The sequence below is a fragment of the Myodes glareolus genome, chromosome 6 (assembly GCF_982192425.1).
Source record: "Myodes glareolus chromosome 6, mMyoGla1.1, whole genome shotgun sequence".
In the NCBI taxonomy this organism is placed as follows: domain Eukaryota; kingdom Metazoa; phylum Chordata; class Mammalia; order Rodentia; family Cricetidae; genus Myodes; species Myodes glareolus.
Window position 1 is genome coordinate 6562462 of NC_142031.1, and position 23301 is coordinate 6585762.

The following is a 23301-nucleotide window of genomic DNA, read 5'->3' on the forward strand; positions in this document are numbered from 1 at the left end:
ATGTATGGGTGTTTTGACTGCATGTATGTCTTTACCATGTGGGAGCCTGGTGCCCATGAAGGCCAGATGAGGGCATCGAATTCTCTAGAACTGGAGCTATAGATGGTTGTGAACCACTACGTGGGGCTGGGGATCAAACTCGGGTCCTCTGCAACATCAGCCAGTACGCTAAGCACGGAGCCACCTCTTTGACCCCCAAGTCCTTTCCTTTTCTTTCACCAGTGTCTTGCTAGCTTATCCAGGTTACCTCAACCTTGTGAGCTCAGGAAATCGTTCTATCTGAGCCCAGGGTACAGCTGTTGACTGCCACACTCACCCCCAGCCTGACACATTCTAGGCAAGCGCTCCATGGCGGGATAAACGATGACAAGGAGAACAGTTAAGTGAGCAATGGGTACCATGGTGGCCAGAGCCGCTGAGCAGTCTCTGAAAATGCTGTCTCTTCAACAGCTTTTGAAACATCCCTTAGTGATTCAGACTTCTGTCCATCTGTGTGATGGTGTCAGATCCCCTGGAGCTGGAGTTCCAGGTGGTTGTGAGCCACCATGTGGGTGCTGGGAGCTGAACCTGGGTCCTCTGGAAGAGCAGTCAATACCCTAACCACTGAGTCATCTCTTCAACACCCCCCCAAGATTTCTCTTCAACAAATTGTATCAGGATATGGGCATACGTGTGGAACGCCTTGTACAAAACTTAACTCAAGGACTCAGAGCTAAATATAAGAGTTAAATATGCAAGAGTCCAGGTCCAACCCCTGGCATGAGGGCTGGGGGAGAGGTGCAGTTGCCAGTTGAGGTGAGTGGGGTACTGGGGAGGCTGGGGCAACGGAACCGCAGGGAGTCAGGCCATGGCCCACCTTGTCTCGACAAAACAAAAGTGCTGTGCATGCCGGGTGCATGTGGGAGTCCTCACAGGCTGGGGAGTCTGCAGCTGTCTGAAGCCACTCTCATCTTCATAGTGAGTTCCAGGACAACCAGGGTTACATAGTGAGAGAGCCTGTCACAAACAAGCACACACATCCACCTAAAGCTATTAACGCTTAGAAGAAAATACATACACACTAACACACACACATATACCTAAAGTTGTTTTATATATATATATATATATATATATAGATAGATAGATAGATATAAACTTTCAGAAGGAAATACATAGGCATACAAACATCCATGTATACACAAACATACAAACATATATACAATACATATATCATACATACATACACATATATGGACTTATAAGAATTGATACAACTCAGAAACAAACACTAGGAAACAAAGTCGCCACTCAGATGGTGGCACTTACTAATCTCAACACTTGGGACAAGAAGATTATGAGTTTGAGGTCAGCTTGGGTTTTATACAAAAACAAACAAACAAACAAACAAACAAAAAAACAACTGGATGGTGGCTGCACATGCCTTTAATCCCAGCACCTGGGAAGAAGAGGCAGGAGGATCTCTGTGAGTTTGAGGTCAGCCTGATCTAAAAAGCAAGTCCCAGGACAGGCTCCAAAGCTACAGAGAAACCCTGTCTTGAAAAACAAAAACAAAAACATAAACATGTAAAACCAGGGGACTAGAGAGATGGCTCAGAGGTTAAGATCATTGACTACTCTTGCAGAAAACCTGGGTTCAGTTCCCCCTCACATGGCAGCCCACACTGCCTGTAACTCCAGTTCCAGGGGCTCTGATGCCCTCTTCTGACTTCTACAGGCTCAGACCCCATTCACAGGAAGCTTCTGGAAACTTCCGGAAGGCTCTCCGTACCAGGGGCTGGGAGCGGGCAGAGAACGATTGCTAACTGGTGTTATGTCAGTTCCTTTTTTTAGCTAAAACCCGCAAGCAAGGCAGTTTATAGGAGAAAGAGTTTATTTGGGCTTCTGTTTCCAGAAGGTTAAGAGTTCAGGGAGCTGGTGAGATGGTTCAGGGGTTAAGAGCACCGGCTGCTCTTCCACGGTTCCTGAGATCAATTCCCAGCAACCACATGGTAGCTCACAATCATCTGTAATGGGATCTGATGCCTTCTTCTGGCCGGCCTGCAGGTATACATGGCAGAACACTTACACATTTAAAAAAAGAAAGAAAGAAAAAAAGAAAGAAAGAAAGACTCCTACATATTAACAATACCAAGCATTTCAAATAAAGGATACTTAACCTTAAAAAAAAAAAAAAAGAGTTCATCACAGTGTGAGGCACAGCAAGTGGCAAGCACAATGGCAGGGGCAGGAAGCTGAGAGCTCATGTAAGCACTGCCCTGAATTCAAGCCCGTGGTATGAAAATAAGGCAGTGTTCTTTGGCTACTTCATGAGTTCAAGGCCAGCCTGGGCAGCATGAGACATACCTCATAATGTCAACCAAAGAAACATGCAAGCAAAACAGAGACTTCCTCTGGCACGGATGCCTGGGCCTTCTGTGGCACACAAAGTCACCAGGAACGGACTTTTGTGTATGTGCTCCCTGGGACACCTGCTGTGCTCCAGGTGCCCTTCTTAGTCTGGGAACCATGGCACTGAGCACTGCACAGTCTCAGAGAGTTTACCTGGTAACAAAGGAAGAACAGACAAAAGACAGGTGTATGGCATTATCTGTTTCCCCTGGCAGAGGGGTGTGCTGCTGGATCTGAGTGCATATGTACATCTGAGTGGATGGTAGTATGCTCACTTATGCTGAAAGTGTTTCTCAGGGCAGCAAAGGCCAGCACAGGCCAGCACCCTCCACCTAGGACCACAATAACTTGCAGGCACACTCAGACTCCACAAGGGGTCGAGACCTCCCGGTCACTGAAGTCCCCAGAACACAGCAGAAAAGTGGGAGCTGCAGTTGAACCTGGCGCCTCCAGGGTCTCAGCATATATATGTAGTTAGCATTTTCGATGCACTCACTGAAATCCGAAGCTGGCAAAATGGCACCTGTCGTCTGTGTTTTACCACTGCTAAGGAAAAGCATCTTGGTCTTGTCTTTCCAGCAGTGGCTTTGCGCAATGTCAGGCCCTAGAAAAGGGCTGATGCTCAAGTAGAACTGCTGTCCCTGAGGCCAAAGCATGCTCTTCTCAGCCATGTGCAGCTGTCTGGTGGCCAAACGAGGGAGCCCGAAGGTGACTGTCATCAGTCAGTGCCAGTCTCAGAAGTGGTGGCTCTGCATGGTGATATTAGAGGATTTTTAATTGCTCCTGAATTAATGTGCTTGCTTCTCACCCCTGGGGCGCCTAGGTTTAATTACTGTCTTAGGTCACATATGCAAATGAGTCTGCTATCATCCTGGCCCCCACGGACAGCAGCCCTGATTACCAAGCTTAGCTATTCTGCAGCCAGAATGCCAGGTTGGCCTCCCGGAGAGCTGACAAGAGGAATCTGAGGAGGGTAGTGCTTGACCCACAGTCAGTGCCTACAAGGGCAGGGGCTCCTTTCAACCTGGGCACCAGACATCAGTCGTCAGTGGGGAAGAAACCCTGGAGGGCCAGAGCTCACAAGTGCTCAGTAGAGAGCCTTACAGAACAGCCAAGAACTGGGAAGCTCTCCACCTGCATAGATTGTAGACCGGGGTTCCAGGTTTAAGAGCCTTAGAGAGGGGAGAGGGAGAGAGAGAGGACAGAGAGAGGGTGGGCGGAGAGGGAAGGTGGACAGATGGCTGAAAGAGGGTTGAGGGAGGGCTGAGGAAGGGCAGAGAGAGAGAGAGAGAGAGAGAGAGAGAGAGAGAGAGAGAGAGAGAGAGAGAGTAGAGAGAGGGCTCTGCCTGCAGAGGTAAAGGCACCCACCCCAAAGCCTGATGACCCGAGTTTCATCCCTGGATCCACATGGTAGGAGAAGAGAATCAACTCCAACACATTACCCTGTACAATGAACACCCCTCACACACACACTCACACACACACACGCACACACCCACACACTCACACACACCCACACCCACACACACCACCTTGGAGGTTGGGCAGGTACCTAAGCAAGGCAAGCAAAGAGGTGGGTCAAAGGTGCCAGAGTAAGTGACTGCTTGTTGGCCTCTGGGAATGTAGGACCAGTGTTACTCATTTTCTAAACCAAAGAACCCAGAAACTGTTATTTTCACATGAAGTTAATAAGAACAGTACTAGTAAGAAGCCACTATTACTGTAGAAAGCTGGAGACCGCTCAACAGTTAAAAGTACGGCTCTTCCAGAGGGCCTTGGTTCAGTGTCCAGCACCCATGCTGGATGACCCGTGACCACCTATAACTCAGCTCCGGAGGACCGAGGCCGTCTTCTGGCTCTGATGCACACATACGAATGTCAAAGAAGAAAGCCAAGCAAGGTAGGCTTCCTGGGTCAGGGCTGGGGCATGGCGTTCTTCCAAAGATGCTGCAAAGGGCCCATCATGACAGTGCTGCTGCTTCCTCAAGTCTATTGGCTTATTTGAAAATTTATTTTTATTTTATGTGTATGGGTATTTTTCCTGTATGTATGTCTGTGCACCAATGGGACCAGAAGAGGGTGTAAAATTTCTTGGAACTTGGGAGTTAAAGATGATTGTGGGCTGCCTGTGGGTGCTAAGAATCAAACCTGGGTCCTCTGGAAGAACAGTCAGTGCTCTTAACAGCTAAGCCATCACTTCAGCCATGTGTATTTGTTAAAACATGTCAGATTGCAGTTAAGGTGAATACTTGCTACTGGATGCAAATCATACCTTAGTACAGCTGTTAAAGCAACAATGGGCGGGGCTGGGAGTGGTTTTCCCACCCAGGGAGGCAGGGTGGTCCTCGAGGGAAGGTGGTGAAGATGGGGCTCATCGGTCAAGAGCACTGGCTGCTCTTCCAGAGGACTCAGGTTTGGTTCTCAGTTACCACACCAGGCAGCTCACAACTGCCTGCAGCTCCAGTTCCAGGGAACCGCATGTCTTCTTCGGGCTTCTGAGGGCACCAAACAGGCGATTCATGCTATGCAGGCACTCATATGTACACATAAATAAATCTGAGAGAGAGAGAGAGAGAGAGAGAGAGAGAGAGAGAGAGAGAGAGAGAGATGCTGGGCCTTGGTGGCGTACACTTTTATCCCAGCACCTGGGAGGCAGAGGCAGGCGGAGCTCTGACTTCCAGTCCAGCCTGGTCTACAGAGTAAGTTCCAGGACAGCCAAGGCTACACAGAGAAATCCTGTCTCAAAAAACCAAAAATAAACAAATAAATAATATATATATATATATATTTTGTTTTTTTAAAAAAAACATTTATTATTTATTTATTTATTTATTATGTATACAATATTCTGTCTGTGTGTATGTCTGAAGGCCAGAAGAGGGCACCAGACCTCATTATAGATGGTTGTGAGCCACCATGTAGTTGCTGGGAAATTGAACTCAGGACCTTTGGAAGAGCAAGCAATGCACTTAACCACTGAGCCATCTCTCCAGCCCAATAATATATTTTTTTAAAGGAAGAAAAAGTAAAACTTGGTGAAGAGCAGGGCTTACACCTGGGATCCCAGCCCTTGGGAAGCTGGGGCAGGAGCATCGTGGGTTTTTGAGGCCGGACTGGAAGACTTAATAAGTTCCAAAACAAAAACAGAAATGAAAAAAGAAAGTTTGGATAAGAGAGACAGTCTGTTGTTGGCAGGGTTGGGACAGAATATTCCACTAACGTTTCTGGTACAATTTCCTGAAGTGGGCTTCAGGAAAATGTCCCTAGGTACTCAAGAATCCAGAAACTTCCATGAAGAAGATGGAGACCACAGATGTGCACACTGACACCAGGCTCCACATAACCATCTCGGCCAAGGGCATGAGGAATGTCCCATATTACCGTGTTTGTCCAGGAAACAGAGCATGGGGAAGCCTCCCTAACAAGCCTGACCTCTGCTGATGTATGCACCCATCAGCACTTTCAAAAATCCACACTGAAAATGAAGCTCAGCAGTATGGAATTTCTGTCACCAGTGGGAGACCCTGGCTCCAACCCCTTGTAACACGACTAATAAAAACCCAGAGACAGATATTGGGGTTCAACCTGAAGATCAGAAAAGCAAAGCAGACTCTTACCTCTACAATGGGCAGTCCTGCCTCCATGAATCCTCTGATTGAGACTGAGCTGAGAGCTGTCTCCTCCTGGTTTATATTCCTCTCTAGGGCTGGGATTAAAGGCGTGCACCATCACTGCCCGACCTTTATGGCGAACTAGTGTGGCTGCTGGGATTAAAGGTGTGTACAGCCACTGTCTGGTCTGTATGGCTGATTAGTGTGGCTGCTTTGCACTGATCTTCAGGCAAGTTTTATTTATTAAAACACAACATACCTCTATTACCCCAGCACTGCCTCCTCCCCATATCTGCAGATAATCAATATGCATGGCAACTAACTGCTGGTTGTCACTTAGGCATAAAGCCACACACACACACACACACACACACACACACACACACACACACACGGAGGCGGGAGAAAAGGAGAGAGAGGGAGAGCAAGAACAAGCAGTAGAGTAGCAGAGAGAAATATTCACAGAAACCCAGGGTGAAGTACTGAGACCTGCTGAGCCAGTCTGCAGTTTAAAAAGACCCCTAAGGCTTCATTCATCTTCTTTCATGGGATACCGTATCTGATTGTTTAGCCTGTTTTATTCTGATTGGCAGTCTAAGCTGATGAGAGATGCACTTAGTATCTGTGGTAACAGCAGCACTTGGGGGTAGCGGCAACGTCAGCATCTAGAGCAGTGCACTTGCTCTGTGCCCTTAGCTACTGCTGCAGTTAGTCTCTGGGGAAGCAGGTGTTGGGATCCCGGCTGCTCTAGAGGAGGGCTGATTTGGCTGCATCCACAGACCTAGCTCAGAATCCACTGCCCAGGCACAGCTGTCCCCTTGCACAGCTCTGTGGACTCAGCGGCCTTCTTCCTGCCTCAGCTTCATTCATTATGAGCAAATTTCCCAAGACCAAGGCTTTCATGGAGGCTTGGCGGCTTCCACTTCTCCTTCCAAGCTTGACACTACAGCCCTGCCCAGGCACCGCCAACCCTGGATCCGCTGACTTTGTTAGTGAATTTTAAGCTTGGCTGTTTGTAACAAAGTCGGAAGCCTTGGACTCCAGGGGGGAAGTGAGGGGATTCAGGGATGAGGCCTGAGCAAGGAATGCCCTAAGAGATTCTCAGTGGCCAAGCTGGAGAATCACTGCTTTAGACAATTTTGTTCTAAAGGCAGAGGCCCAGGAATTTGTGCTAAAAGTACAGAGAGCTTTTTGTGACAAAAATGGGTAAAAACACTGAACAAGCAAGAGAAGCTAGCAATTCCACCGGGGCCGCTTGGAAAGGTTTCTGTAAACTCGTGGTCTAGAGACCCCAGGCTTGTGATAAATGTCTCCCTAATGGCTCCATGGAAACTTGGCAGTCATGTGGCCTGTCCTCCTGTGGACAGGCCCCCAGGACAAGGTTCTGGCCTATTCGGGGCAGGAATGTGCTTCCTTAGTTCTGGGTCTGGAAGCTTAGTCACCGCCTCCCTTGCCTACTACCTCAGCGTGCACAGGTCCAGCCCGAATGAGAATATGCCAGCACCCGCATGGTAGCTCACAACCAGTTCCAGATGACCCAATGCACTTTTCTGCCTTCATGGGCACCAGGCACACATGTGGTACACATTCATGCCAGCAAAACATTCATAGAAATAAATCACAATAAATCTAATGTGATTTAGATTTATCAAGAAATGTCTGCAGTAAGCCATGAAAAATCTCCAGTGCTGAGGGGTTGGGGGTGACTCAGTGGTTTAGCCAGATGCTTCAGGACCCACGTTCAGTGTGTAGTTCCTATGTCCGCCAGCTCACGAGCTGGAAACTCGAGCCCCAGAAGCTGATAACCTCCTCCCAACTCTGTTTACATGTGCATGTGTAAACAGAAACACACAATCTAAAATAAAAAAAGTTGCTTGGCATATTGTACAGATATGAGTTCAAGGTCAGCCTGGTTCCAGGTCTGTCAGAGAATACAGCACCCTGAAAATAAACTGAAACCCACTGCAATGGCAGCTTGCAAGCCCACTTCAGGGACTCCAGAAATGATGCTCCTGTAAGCCTCCCACGTGCTGAAATCACAGGTGTGGGCGCTGTGCAATAGCTATCTGTGGCTGGGTAGAGGATGGCTGCGTGGTAGGTGGTGGGAAGCCTTTCCTGTTATTTGGAAGTGTGTGTTGGGGGTTGAAGGGTGTTTGCCTAGGGTCTCTGATCCACTAACTTCCCCGTTACTAGAAAAAAAACAAAAAAAACCTGAATGTAAGTGTCTGAGGATAAGGGAAGTCTGAGACTACACTGATACAGCTACTGCCACAATCACCCACAAGGCACTAAGAGCGACCCCCTAGAGGCTGTTCCCAATTGAAGTCTACCTAACAAGGAAACCTGGTGCTCAGAACTTCAATGGGACAGCAACCCATCCATGTAACCTCACCCTGCATTTTCTGTATGTGCATGGGGGAGGCCAGAAGAGACTTGAGGGGCAGTTGCCCTTTTTCTACCAACTTCAATCTTTAAAAGACTTGGGGAGCTGGGCTACCCTAGCAGCCCACTTCTATTTTTTTTAAATATTTATCACATATACAATATTCTGTCTGCGTATATGCTTGCAGGCCAGAAGAGGGCTCCAGACCTCATTACAGATGGTTGTGAGCCACCATGTGGCTGCTGGGAATTGAGCTCAGGACCTCTGGAAGAACAAAGTTCTTAACCACTGAGCAATCTCTCCAGCCCCCTTATATTAAATACTAATTACTCACACTGGTTTTAAGAGCATTAAACTAGCTAGGTGCACCTGACTTCAACTCCTTTAATACCTTTGAATGAGATGCTCTCCCTTCTCAGCAGACAGGATGTTACTGTGCAGCACAGTACTGGCTGGCTTTATACACACACCAACTTTTAATCATGGGTGGTGCAGGGAAGATGGCTAGAGCGTAAGAGCCCTAGCTGCTCTACCACAGGTCCAGAGTTCAGTCCTCAGCGACCACATGGGGGCTCACAAACAACTATGAGATGAGGTTTTGAGTCAGGGCTTCTCAGTAGCTATGGAATTGTCCCTGAACCTGCTCTGTAGACCATGCTGGCTTCAAACTCACCTGCTCTTGCTGGAATTAAAGGCGTGTATCACCACTTGTCCATAAACCTAGATGTTTGCCATCCAGTGATTCCCACCTCCCACACGTGACATGCGTTTGTCATTCCCAGTTTACATATTAAGAACTGCAGTCCTGTCCTTCCCAAGGATGGCTGGTCATCTCACATCAGAACATTTTTAGGTCAAGCCTGTATTGGTTCCTTCTGCCTAGCAGCTCAATTCCTCCCTGCTCCAAGCTGTCCTTACTGAGGACAGACGCACAGGACTTGCAGGGAGGGCCCGGAACCTCCAGACTTTCTTACCCCAGAAAAATTACACATGGGCCTCCAGAAGACCCTGATGTTTCATCCACTCAGGCAGTGCTTATGGGTCACTGAGGCTTTTATTCTGTAGGTAGAACCGCTGGGGCAGGGGTCTTTCCTGTGGCCACCCTAGAGATTACACTGGGTTCCAGATACTAGCTTGGAAGTGAGGTGACAATGATTCGAACCAGTCACATGATTACAAAGCTGGGGTTTCCAGCAGGGCTCCAGGTGGTCAGGCGGACTGAAGACGTCTAAGGAAGCAGTGGCATGGGAGGGGCAAGCACTGGGCCGGCCTTGCGCCGCCTTGATGACATCAGGGACAGGGTCTAAGCAGCTGGTGGCTCCAGGGATCTCCATCCACTTTACTTGGCCAGGGGGTTCCTGAAGGACCTGCCGGCAAACTTGGCCTTGCTGCCCAGCTCTTCCTCAATTCTTGGCAGAGAAGAGGGGGAAAAACCAAACCAAACAGTTAGCTTCCGGTGCAGAGGATGTGTTGGCCCAGCCTATTAACTCTAACTCATGGAAAGTGGAAGCAGGGGACTGCCACGAGTTTGAGCTATCCTGCTGTCACTCTGCTTTCCTGTTGTGAACTTCAAGAGTGAGGTTTTAAAGGAGAACCAGTATCTGTCAGTGCTCAGCTTCTAATGTGGATAGACCCTCAAAGGGGAGCTACTCTGCCTTCCACCAGAAGATGGCAGCACCACACGGCAAGCAACTGCTTTGGGATCCACTATCAGCCATTGTCTGTGTGCATGGCCTTTCCAACTGTATGTTGTTCAGGATGGGATTCCAACAGAATACGCCCTCCCACTGTCTCCCTGCTGAATCTTTACCTAAGAATCTGGTTGTACTTGGCCAGGCGCTCGGATCGGCAAGGGGCACCAGTCTTGATCTAGAGGGACAAAGGAAAAGCCATCATTATAGAAGCAATGGAGAATAAGAACAAAAAGTCCAGCCCTCTCTCCCACAGGGGGAAGAGCCACCCCTACAGACAGACACCCAGGCAGACAGCGCTTACCTGCCCAGTGCAGAGACCCACCACCAGGTCAGCGATGAAAGTATCCTCAGTCTCCCCAGAGCGATGGGACACCATGACGCCCCAACCATTGGACTGGGCCAGCTTACACCTAAGAAAGGACACAAGTCAGACCATGTGATGTACTGAGCTGCAGCCTCGGTACCTGGCCCTCTGCAGGCTTACAGCCTAAGGGCATCCTTACCCTCGCACCCTGGCATCAAGCCCTCAAAGAGACAAACATCCTGGTCTCTGTAGCCAAATTAAGCCACAGGGACTGAGGACCAGGCAACAGTGCTCACTGCTGCGTCCCTCTGGCTACCACCACGTACTCTACAGACACCTGGAATCGACAGTCCCACAAGCCCTGCCCACCGGCTACTCACGCCTGCAGAGACTCGGTCACGGAGCCGATCTGGTTCACTTTGAGCAGGAGGCAGTTGCAGGACTTCTCACTGACAGCCTTGGCAATCCTCTTCGGGTTGGTCACCGTGAGATCGTCCCCAACCACCTGGATGCCTGCACTAGCGGTGAACTTCCGCCAGGCTTCCCAGTCATCCTGGTCAAAGGGGTCCTCGATGGACACCACTAGGGAAAGGAGGAGTCATCAGGTGGGCTGTGGTCCCCAGACACCATTTCCTCTTTCTGTCTCTTTTTTTTAAAAGGAGAGCTCAAGCAGGAAGATGACCCACACTAAGGTCTACACAAGCTGGCATTGATCAAAACTGTCTCTACAAAGGGGTATGGGGGTGAGAGATGGCTCAGCAGTTGAGAGCAGTGTCTGCTCTTCCAGAGGGGCTGCTTTTATTCCAACACCCACACAGTAGCTCACAACTGGAACTCTAGTTCCAGGGGTCCCAACACCATCAACGGACATAAAGGAAAAAAGAGAAAGGGGCAGGAAGAGAATGAGGGGTATGTTAAGGTCTTGTCTTGACTGTGACCAAACTGGATCTATTGCTACAGTGGGAGCACGGATGAAGTTCCATGTCACAAACTGCAGCTAGCATGGGGAGAGTGGTCTTGGAGCACTCACCTGGATACTCCCGGATGAAGGACTTATACAGGTCAGCCAGCTGGTCGGGGGTGATGTACCTGCTGGCATCATCAGGAGACTTGAAGTCCAGGTCATACTTCCCAGACCTGAAGAACTCAGAGGCGGCCACGTCCATGCCAATGACAACCTGGTCAGTGTAGCCAGCCTTTCCAATTGCATTCTTCAGGAGCTCCAGAGCTGGAAAGAGACGAAGCAAAGGTGGGTAACAGGTGCCGAATGGGGACTGCCCTGGCTGTTGAGTTTCCGGCTGTCAGGCACTCATTCCTGCTTGGGTCAAAAGGTCATTGGTGAGGGACCATGGACCCATAAGTAGCAATCTCTAACACAGCCCTTCTTATGCCATGGCAGCTGTGTTGGCGAAGATGCAGTTGGAGAGACAAGCTAAGATCAGTTGTCCTGAGGACTGGCTCTAAATAGAACGGAGGCTGGAATCCAAGAGGGAAACCTCAGCAAGGGCCACCTCAAGTCAAAGCTGCCAAGAACTGAGACACAAGGCTCCTGCCACCTGCCAATGACCTCAGCAGCTAGAAGGTGAATGCACAATGAAGCTCATTTAAAACAGGCCAAAGAGGCCACAAAGGGCCAGTGATACGGCTGGTAAAGGCGCTTGCCACCAGACCTACACCCAAGTTCAGTACCTCAGGCCAAAGTGGAAGAACTGAGTGAATGCGTACACATACACACAAAATTAAAATGGGACCAAATAAAATAACTGGCTTGCTGGAGGTGGTTCAGTGGTTAAGAGCAACGGCTTTTCTTCTAGAACCCATGTTCAATTACCAGCACCCACATGGTGGCTGACTATCTTCGGCAACTCCAGCTCTAAGAGTCTCAAGTCTCCAGTCTCAAGTCACCCCCATTAAACTGGAAAACCCAAAGCTACACCCAAAACTTCTTTCCTCCTTAAAGGGTGCCATTGGTCCCCAAACGGGCAGGTGTGAGGGGACAGCGCCATGCAGCTCAGTGCTCACCTTCTTTGTTCTCCAGGATGTTAGGCGCAAACCCGCCCTCATCACCCACATTGGTGGCATCCTTCCCATACTTCTCCTTGATGACATTCTTCAGGTTGTGATAAACCTCTGCCCCAATGCGCATGGCTTCACGGAAACTGGAGGCCCCCACAGGGAGGATCATGAACTCCTGCATGGCCAGCTTGTTGCCAGCGTGAGACCCGCCGTTGATCACATTGAAAGCCTGGAGAAGCAGAGGAGAGCTGTGCTGCCGGCCCAGGGAAGCCAATGGATAGTCACCTTAGGACATGAAGCCTGACCATCTAGCTGCTATCAGGCCCATATGGGCCTGGCTCTGTGCCGCATCAGGACTCTCTGATCCACTGTGCTGGGAGTCCTAATTCTAAGAGACTCGATGCAGAGGGTCCTTGTGGGTCCCCATGATGTGACACTCAAACTTGTAATGGTTAGTATTAACTGTCACCCAACATGACTTAGAGCCACATGAAGTGAGCCCTAGAGGGACCATCTATCTAGATGATCTGGCCTACTGGCATGTCTGTGGCCACTAGAAAGTAGCAGCAGACCCCTGTGGGTAACACTGTTCCCTGGGTTTGGGTTCTGGATTATGTAAGGGTGGAGGGGAGCTAAGTAGTTAGTTGGTATCTCTATACTCAACCCCTCCCAACAGGTCTCACTATATAGCCCTGGATGTCCTCAAAGTCACCCATCTGCCTGCCTCTGCCTCCTGAGTACTGGGGTCAAAGGTGTGTGCCAGCAATGCAGGCTTAGCTGCCCTGTCTAGTCTGGAATCTTGCAGTGACTCATTCTACAGATTAAGACTGGTGTGCTTACTTTTTTTTTTTTAGACAGAACAATGCTGAGATTAAAGGCATGCAGCACCACTGCCCGGCTTCATTTCTTTCTCTGCCTGTGAGTGTGCAGATACACTTCAGCCGTGTCTTCCCTGCTAGGATGGCTGTGTTTAGAGTCGTGTGTGAAAACAAGCTTTTCCTTAAACTTGCTTCGAGTATTGTTCTGCAGCAAGCAACAGAACTGGAATGAGACACCTCTAGCAAGTTCTAACAAGTCACTCACTGGGACTGGCAGGATGACTTCAGGGTTGCCAGCCAAGTCAGCGATATGGCGGTAGAGGGGCACCCCCTTTTCTGCAGCACCAGCTTTGCAGACAGCCAGGGACACTCCCAGGATGGCATTGGCACCGAATTTGGCTAGAATAAAACGGAAATGGTGAACAGAAGCCATTAAGACATGCATGCAAACCCGCACTTCTGAACGAAGGCTTCCCAGGCGCGGCACTCACATTTGTTCTCAGTGCCGTCCATCTCAATCATCAGCTTGTCGATCTTCTCCTGCTCCACCACATTCAGTTTCTAGAGGGAAGACGGGGCGGTGAGGGCCAGGGGCAATCACCTAAGCTCTGCTCTCACCAAGCAGCACTTTAGAAAGAGGCTGGGGAGTGGAGCTTAGCAAGGAGCTTCCTTAAGCTTGTAAGACTGGCTCGGTCCCCAGCTCCAAAGTGAACAATGGGGTAGACCAAAGCCACATCTGACTTGTCCTAATTAAGGCATTTCCCTGGGTCCACAACAGACTACAGTCTACCTAGGAAGTCAAGGTCACACATACAAGGCTGCTGTGTGTGCCCTGTGCTGCATAAACTATCACGATAAACAAGGGTGCTCTTAGAAGCTAAGCAATAAGGCTTACTGTTTAGTCAATCAAGCAGGGCCCTGCCGAGGTTCCTTTTAAGGCTGCCCCTTCTGATCAATGTCAAACAACAGACAGATCTTCACTCAATGTCCAAATCATCCATCAAAATATTTGGTTGATAAGGGTTTAGTTTCCAGAATCAACATGGCTGTTCACAATTGTCTGAAACTCCAGTTGCAGAGGATCTGATGCTATTTTCTGGCTTCCACATGCACCAGGCATGCACGTGGTACATAAATATACATGCAAGTAAAACCCTCATACACATAAACACATTCTGTAAAATATTGTTCATATAAGAAGTATGGGAGAAAATCTACAACTCCGTAATGCTGTGTGAGCGTTCTGACGTCTCAGTGCTTTGGCAGGCAATGCTAAAGGAGGTAGTTGCTCAAGTAGAGAGCCCACCAAGGGTATAAGTGTGGGGACCAAGGGACAGAGAATAAAATATTCAAGGAGCTGCCCAGGAGACTGGAGCAGAGGGCACAGGCAGAGTTGTAATGAGCAACTGTCAAGAGACCATACAAGCAGTACCAGTTACAGCATTAGGATGGCTTAACTAGGGACAAACAGGATGTCACCCAGTGAACGGGAGGAAGGAGGTATGGCCCACTGCTCCCTGAGTCACCTTCAGACCCATTTCACCCACACCAGATTTGCAGTCTGACCTTGGCTTGAAAGACTAGGTTAAACTAATATGAGAAAAAAAAAAATCATGTGTATGTCTGAAAGTGTGCCATGCATGAAGGAGACTGCAGAGGCAGAGGGGGCTTTTAAGTGGTTGCTGGCCCCCTGAGTTTGGTGTGGGGACCAAACTCAGATCCTCTGAAGTGTGGCAAATGCTGTTCTGCCGGGCCATCCTCTACCAAACGAGGATTTTTTTTAAAAAGCAGGGACAGAGTTGAAATCAGGGCTTTGCATGCAGCATGCAAATATCATACGGGGCAGGGATGGAGTTCTGCCTATCTCCCAAGTACCCAGACTGTAGGCACAAGCCACCACAACTTGGGAATGTAGCCTGGGCTCCTGGCATCTCTATCACCTGGACCCCATCCTGTGTTCCAGTCAGTAAGCCAACCCAACAGGGCAATCAATTCCAAAGTCCAGGTATCTTCCATGGACGATGTCCCACAAAGCTGTTATTAACATCTGTACCATGACCCCGAAATGTCAAGATAGTGTAGGGAATGATGCCAAGTATTCCCTCACCCCCACTCCACCCCATTCCCAACCACATTCAGGTGTCATCAGAAGCAACAGCCACACGCAGGTAGCAAGTCGGTTAGACTCATGCATAAAAGGGAATCCTCAACTTTTAAGCTCTCAGAATAAGCTAAGGCCCCGGGATTCGCTCTGGTGGCACTGATCCACAGCGGTTACGGGAAGGTGGGTCCTACCTTGCTAACCAGAGCAGGTGCGATAGTTTTATTGATGTGCTCAACAGCCTTTGAGACACCTAGAAGGAACAATCATGAAATTACTGACAGTATTACAATATGCAGGCGTGAGCAGCATTGCTGGAGCACCGGAGCTGCAGGTCCTCCACAGGACACTAACCCCCACCCCACTTCCCCGAGGGAGGCTTCCTGGCCCAGTCTGAGCGCTCTTCCTTAGGAACCCGGGGGTTAAAGTCACGCAAGAGCAATCAGCCCAGAATGATCCGAGGGACAGTTAGTTCAAGACCATGCACTGGGAAGACCAGCTGCACACCTAGGATGCAGGGCGTGTTACCTGAGTGCACAAGGCTGGTGCCAGGAACTCATTAACATACTTAACAGGTCTCGAGACGCCTGCCCAGCAGAGGTGAATAGAAGGGAAAAGAGACTCAGGAGAGAACAGGCTTCAGAAGAAAAGAAGTGAGGGAAGCGGCTGCAGGAGAGCTTCGAATGTCAGCTTCTCCTTCAAGCGGGCTGTTAGCAGTGACAATGGGCTGTTCTGCTCTAGAGGCCTCTGGGGGGCGCCTCTCAAAATCCAGCGAACACAATCTTCTCTTCCTTGCTGTCTCAACACCACTAACGTTCCAAAATTGGTCACAGTAACTAACATTCTCTGATCCCCAGTTCTTTAGAAAGAACCCCACACACCTTGCAGGGCTAATACTGCCCCAGGGATAAAGGCGGGGCCTAATTCTGCGTGCTCTGCTGGCTCTTGAGCAAGCAGATTCCACTTACAGAATGTGACAGCCACATCAAGGTGACAGGTCAGCCTGCATGCAGCCATGACTGGGGCTGGTCCACACCAGGCAACAGAGAAGCAGACCACAAAACTGTCTGAGCACCTCCGCTGAAGGCAGACACTTCCCAGTGAAGACGGGAGAAGCTTCCAAAGCCCAGAATGACAAGTCTCCTTGTGTTTGCATGCCCAGTTTCCAAGCTTGGCAATGTGGGTGACAGTGAGCTTCCTTGCTGACTTTCCAATGTGGTAACAGCACTCACCAATGACATGAGTGAAACCCAGAGAAAGGCAAGGAGGGCTGGTGGAAAGGTGGGATGTGAGTTCCTAAACTTACCCTTCCCCATGTAGCGGGTCTTATCGTTGTCCCGGAGTTCCAGGGCCTCATAGATGCCAGTGGAGGCACCGCTGGGCACAGCAGCTCGGAAGAGACCTGGAATAGAGGTAGGAAAATCAACTATGAAATGCCAGCACACGCCTGTATCCCAATACACAGGAGGGTGAGGCAGCAGAATTTCCAATTTAGACTAAAGCAACAAACACTAAACAAGACTACCAAACAGAAAGACCAACAGCTCAGGTCCAACCCCACTCAGTCAGAGCATCTAGCCTCAGAAGTGCTGCTGCTTCCTTATCAGCTGGACATCCTTCCAGATCATTCTTTACATTGATCCTAATACAGAGCCATCAAATAGGTTCTCAGGAGTCTTCCCTGAGGGACCTGCGAGCTAGCTTGCCTGCAACCCACCCTGGCTTCCTACACATCCAAAGGGTTCTGACATAGGTGAAACAAGGGTCAATTCTGCCTCCAGGGATGAGACTAAAAAAAGATTGGAGTACATTTGATACCATGTGTCTTCCTGGACACAGGATCTCAATGAACCTGGGGCTTCATTGAGGTGATGCTGGCTGACCAGTTGTAGGGAAGCCTTCCATGTCTGTCCCCAGTGCTGTGATTACTGGTGTACCCCACTAGACCCAGTTTCTTATGTGGGTGCTGGGGATTGAACTAATGTCTCATGCTTGCATGACTGCCACCTTCTAAAGGGACCATCAATGCAGCTGCTCCAAAGATATTAGGTCAAGCACTGTATCACACAACTGTAGTCACAGCATCTACAAGGACTCAGGGTTTGAGAACCACGTGGCCTACACACATAGGAAATCTTATGGGAAAAATCAACAAGTTAATTATTGTAAATATTGTTTTTTACCTGGCAAATGACAACATTAAGATTATACTGATACAAAAAAAGTAGCTAGGATCCAGCTGAGAGCCTTGCAGCACACGCAAGCTGTTGCTGCGGACATGAGGATCCTTTTCTGGGGGACTGGCAGGAAGGGCTGGGCTCTGGTGCTAGCTAGACTTGTGACTAAGACAATGACTCAGCTCTGACTGGCAGAGCCTGGTGAGCTCTGCAGAACCGTACACACCATTCCTCAGGTCCTTTCCCACCAACTGCTCCAGCACAGGGGTCCTTGAGTAGAGGACACAGGTTCTTGCTATGTAGCCCAGGCTAGTCTCTAAACCGGCAATCCTCCTGCAGCAAGCTCCCAAGCGCTGCCACACCCATCCAGTCCCTTACAATAAAAGCTTTCCAAAGGATGATCCTTGTTCTAGGAACAAATGCTTGCTTAAGCCCTGGCTTTACTTCTCTGCCCCGAAGATCCACCCAGCCCACATCCTGCCTTAAACACCTTGGAGCAGAGATGGGCGTGGTGGCCCCTGCCTGCAGTCTCAACAGAGGGAAGGCTGAGAGATGTGTGCACAGGACACTTCCCCGCCACCCCTGCCCTCCATTCATTTCTCAAAGGAACGTGGTAGAAGAAACCATGAAAAGTGGGGACATACCTTTTGAGGTGTAGAGATCAACCTCAACAGTGGGGTTCCCACGGGAGTCAAAGATCTCTCGGGCGTGGACCTTGAGAATAGACATGGCGAGTTTCTGTAGGGAAAAAAACAATTCATGGTTTTCTCTAAAGCGTAACACAGAACATTAATTGAAGGGATCACTTCTGAGGGATGCTGGACCTAACAGAGGATGAGTGGGCCGAGGGTTCCGTTTAGGAAGGCTGCTTATTAAAGGAGCTGTGGGGAGGGCAGTAGCATGGCCTGCTGGAAAGCAGCAAAAGTAGTCCTTGGGAATCATGCCAAGGGGCTGGAGAGACGGCTCAGCAACGGTGCTCTTCTAGCACCTCCGCTTAATTCCCAGCAAACACATGGCGGCTCACAACCACTTGTAATGAGACCCGGTGCCCTCTTCTGGCCTGCAGGTAGGTGTACAGGCAGGAAGAACACTGTATATATAATAAATCTTTTTTTTTTTTAAAAATCAGGCCTGATGACCACATGGTACAATGACTGAACCACCCCTGCAAACCAAGTGCGCTGTGGCTCATCCCAAAAAAGCCAAATTTTTGTACAAAAGCAGGCTGGAGGCTAAGGCCATGGCTTAGTGCTCAGAGGCATGCTCAACACCCTGCCTGCGGCTACATTCCTCAGAGCTGTGGAGGTGGCAGCAATTCAACAGAAAACGTGTGCTTTGCATGCTCAAAGGCCTGAGTTGTATCCCTCACGACCAGGGTGTAGAAGGGGAGAAAGGATAAAAAAAAGCTAGAGATTGCAAGCACTAGGGCAAATAATTAAAATTAAAAAAAAAAACAAATCAAACCTCCAGCTGAATGACACAATGTGCTGGCTGTGTTCACACAAGACCTGGTGAGAAGGAACCTGGGTGAAACAGTGATGGGAGGTCACAGGGCAAACTATGTAAAATCAGGGAAAATGCCTAACTCATCACATTGTAACCATGGTAACAACAGCATATTCAGTTGATGGAGATTTGATAACCAGTAAGAAATTGCCCTTGGAAGCCAGCAACACCTAACTCCTTGGTCTGTGAACATCAGCATTCTCTGGTCTGCTGGCACATGTCTGCTAGCTTGCCTAGCACGTGGGCGGTCCTAGGTTCAATTCCCACCGCCATATTTTCACTATTCTTTCTTTCAAAAGGACACTTTTATCTTATTAAAAAGGTTTAATCAGAAAACATCCTGAGTGGAGGGTTATTGGACAACGATTTTGAAAGAATGCCCAATCTCTACTTTTTCTCCAGTAGGCTTTCCAAGAAAGAAATTTACCAAAGAGCCTCTAGAACTAAACTGGATGAGACCTGAAGCAAATTAGCGTTCTGGCCGGGTTCCCCACATTTTCCCTGGCAAGGGCTAAAGCGCCAAAAGCATCTTTTTATTTCAACTGAGAAGTCACTTTTGTAGTTTTGTCTTGTGTGAGACAAAGGATCTTTATACACTTATGAAAAAAGTATTTACTTGTTACAAAACATCAACCACGACTCTGTAGGCTTTAAGAACATTTAATATAAACCAGGTTGGGTTTAAATACCATTCTCTTCTCTGTGTCCTCCCAACCCCACGTTCTATGTGTACCAAGTTGATCCGAACTCATAGTGATCCTCCTGCTGCAGATTACCCAGTGGTGGGTTTGTGTGTATCACCATGCCTGGCACTTTAGTCTTCTTTTACTCGGGGCGGGGGAGCGCCCACGTGGTATGGCTGTGGAAGTCAGACTACTGACTTGCAAGAGTTGGTTCTCTCCTTCCCCCGCACGTATCTGACTGGGATTCTTAATCTGGACATCAACTGTCTTTAGTCAGGATAAAATCTCACCCTTCTAGGTCTTTTAGATTGATTGGTCGCGGGATCAGGGTCATAAATGTGGACCTAGAGGTCAGGGTATCAGTCCAGGCCGACTCCGACCGAGCTCGAAAGCCAAAGGATCACGCTGCTTAAGGCCAGAACGAACAGGAAGTTCTCCTAAACACATCTTAAGTCAGTTCATGGCCGGCTAGTAGCCACCCAGGAAGCCCGCACCCCTTCTTGCCTAACTGGGGCGAGGTCTTCTAAGGGCTTCCCAACTATCCAACGGGACTGCTGCAATTTCCTCTTGTCCAAGCACCTAACCAGTGATAAGTATTCCGAAGCACAGATGGGCTGGACCACTCCCGCCCAGTGACGCTAGACTGTGGTCCAAGAGACACAGCCCTAGCAGGCTCTAAGAGAGAGGGGGGGGGGGGGAGAGGCGCTCTGCCTCGTGGGCATCTTTGTTTCTGGCCCTTCCATTTCGAGAAGGGCTTTCATGAGCATCAGGAGATCAAGTCTTTCCCTATCTCAAAAGCCTTCCCCATGGCTACAGGGAGAAAAGCACTTTACTCCCCAGGGCGGCGATCAACCATGTTTTGTATTTGCTGTTGCTTGGTTGGGAGCCCATTTAAACTGCAAGCCGGCAGCTGGGTAATAACAGGTGGGCCTGCACCTCCCCAACCCCCTCCTAGAGTCCGCGACCTTCCACGAGGCTGACCCGAGCGCTCCCCGGGTGTCCGGCTCGCACCCAAGCTAGGGGGTGCCCATGTCCACCGGGTTCCCCAGAACAGCTCGCTCGTGAGCGAACCGTCTCCAAGGGGCACCCAAACCCTACCTGGCAGTCGGCGTGCCGCAGAGGAAAAGCACAGAGGTTCCTGCACACACCCTGTAGAGCGTTCAGGAGAGTCGTGCGCGCGATCCGGTTGCCGAGCTGCTCTAAGCGCCTCCCACTCCGGCTTTGAGCACAGCTCGGGAGGCCCCGCCCACTCCTCTCCTTGCGGGCCCGCCCTCTTTTCTCTTCGCTTGGCCATTGGTCGTCAGTGCTGTCACTCCAGTAGAAGAATGTGAGTGCGGTGTCCGCTTTGCCTGCACAGACTGGGGGCGATGGCCCGGAGGCGGGGGTAGACGTGGCTGGCTGGGCCTGTGGCATTGTCGGGTGGCCGGGAGAGCCTCCCGCTGGGACCTGGGGGCCGCGTTGAGGGTCTACGAAAGCTGGGTGAGGGCGGGGCGGCGCGGCCGGCATGCGGGCTCCGGCCGGCGGCACGTACTCCGAGTCCCACACGCACGCACTCGGTGTGGCGGCGCCGAGCACGTCCGGCCCACGACCTTGTTGATGACCTTCGCGGCCCGGCCCTACCGTGGGCCTCGCCCCGCCCCTAGGTGCGGGAGACCCCGGCGGCGTGGAAACGTTAAGCCGCAGCGTGGGTAGCCTCACTCGCGTGGAACGGGGTGGGGGGGGCGGATAGGGCACTGCGCCTGCGCCCTGCGTGCGCTCCCCCTCGCCCCTCCCCCTCCCGAATCCGGGTCCTGGCTCTCTGGTGCCACCCGCCAAGGTGACCCTGTCCTTTTGTCCTTGCTGTGGAGAGTTTCAGACAGAGGTAGCCAAAGAGAAGTGAACTTTCCCGTAATATTACCTAATCATTGTATCGTCGTGTACAGGGTATCGAACGCACGATCCCACTCGTGCTACCTAAAGTCTGTATCATTGTGCTACACCCGCCCAGCTACTCCACCCTGATCTTTAGAATGCTCCTCATTTCTCCCCCTGCTCCACCTCAGCGTGAATTCATTCTTTTTCCCTGTTAATGGCCTTTCTTGAAGGATTTAATACTTCTTCCCCCAGATGGTGAACTAAATCCAACCTACCTGGATATTTGAGATCTGTATTTGTGTTTAGAGTTTGGTGTTTTATGTAGGCCCGAGGTCTAGAATAGTCCACAGTGATGTGGCAAATGGCCGGAAGGAAGAAGTGGGTGGAGTCATTTTACCTCTCCATAGAGAAAGTAAAACTGGTGTTTAATCACAGCTTCAGGGAGGCAGAGGCAGGCAGATCTCTGAGTTCAAGACTCACTTGGGGGGGGGGGGGCTGGAGGGATGGCTTAGCGGTTAGGAGCCCTGACTGCTCCTCCAGAGGACCCGGGTTCAATTCCCAGCACCCACATGGTAGCTTACAGCTGTCTGAGAGTCCAGTCCAGGGGATCTAACACCTTCACACCAATGCACATAAAAGTTAAATGAATCGGGCTGGAGAGATGACTCAGCCGTTAAGAGCACTGGCTGCTCTTCCAGAGGTCCTGAGTTCAATTCCCAGCAACCACATGGTGGCTCACAACCATCTGTAATGGGGTCTCTGGCCTGGAGACATACACACAGACATAATATTGTATATATAAAATAATAAAAAAAAGTTAAATGAATCATTAAAAAAAAAAAAAGACTCACTTGGTCTACATAATGAGTTCCAAGCCAGAGAAGGCATAATGATGAGACCGTGTCTCAAAGAAAAAAGGAGAGAGAGACTTTCAGCCATTAGAAGCCAGTGAGGTGGCTCTGGATAGGGGCACCTGCCATCATGCCTCGTAACACTAGGCATGCCTCGCAACACTAGGACCCAGTGTTGGAAGGGGAGAACTGACTTCTGCCAGCTGCCTCCTGACCTCCATCCCCACCGATGTAATACTAATTTAAAAAGAAAGAAAAAAAAAAACCAGCTGATTAACAGATTGAGGCAAGAGTGGGCTACAAGGGAGATGATCCTGTCTCAAACCCTACAAAAATCAGTTTGTAACTCCTGCAATGCACACAGTTCTCCATGGCAGAACTGAAGCCAGCACCTCTCTGTTTCTCCTGGGCTGTAAGTCTGGGAGTTAATGGCATTTGCTTCTATATTTTCCATAGTGTCTTCCATAAAGAGACTGAAATATGCTCTTGGCTTTGGTTATTACATATTCTCGTCAGCTACAGGAAGCTGCACTTCTCTTTTAACCCTTAGCATTTTGCTCCAGGCAGCTCCTGGCCGAGGTGTCCAATACCTTGGATAAAACTGAAGGCTACTGAGTTCAAGGTGTTAAGTTTCCACTGATGAAGAAGCAAGGTCTTTGGGATTAAATTCAACAAAGAAGCAACAAGGAAATTGTAAAATGATTCATTAACGAATGTTAGGAATTTCACAAGCAGTTAGTGATTTCACCAATAATACGCTGACGTGTGTTGGCTGCATAAAACGGAATATCTCCAGTTCCATGACTCAGCAGCTAAAATAACAGCCCTCCCTCTCCCGACCCCTGTAAGAACTGTAAGAAGCGGGAAGCTCTGAGCTCTGTTTTCCGTGTGATTCCAAGGCTTTAGCCCGGA

The 23301-nt window shown here is 49.7% G+C and overlaps 1 protein-coding gene and 1 long non-coding RNA gene across 2 annotated transcripts; both read right to left on the reverse strand.

The window, feature by feature from the left end:
* Positions 1 to 1855: 1855 nt before the first annotated feature.
* LOC148121596 (uncharacterized) lies at positions 1856 to 4960 on the reverse strand. Its single transcript, XR_015738027.1, has 2 exons — positions 4664 to 4960; positions 1856 to 3140 (listed from the first exon to the last, which is right to left on the reverse strand). It is a non-coding gene; the product is annotated as an uncharacterized LOC148121596 (long non-coding RNA).
* A 4460-nt stretch (positions 4961 to 9420) lies between these two features.
* Eno1 (enolase 1) lies at positions 9421 to 21205 on the reverse strand. Its single transcript, XM_048415435.3, has 12 exons — positions 20783 to 21205; positions 18140 to 18233; positions 16625 to 16720; positions 15513 to 15571; positions 13709 to 13778; positions 13483 to 13616; positions 12406 to 12628; positions 11414 to 11611; positions 10764 to 10965; positions 10381 to 10489; positions 10196 to 10254; positions 9421 to 9794 (listed from the first exon to the last, which is right to left on the reverse strand). Exons 1-12 carry the CDS (start codon positions 21188 to 21190, stop codon positions 9725 to 9727), a joined length of 1722 nt encoding a protein of 573 aa, XP_048271392.2. The 5' UTR covers positions 21191 to 21205; the 3' UTR covers positions 9421 to 9724.
* Between the last annotated feature and the right edge of the window lie 2096 nt (positions 21206 to 23301).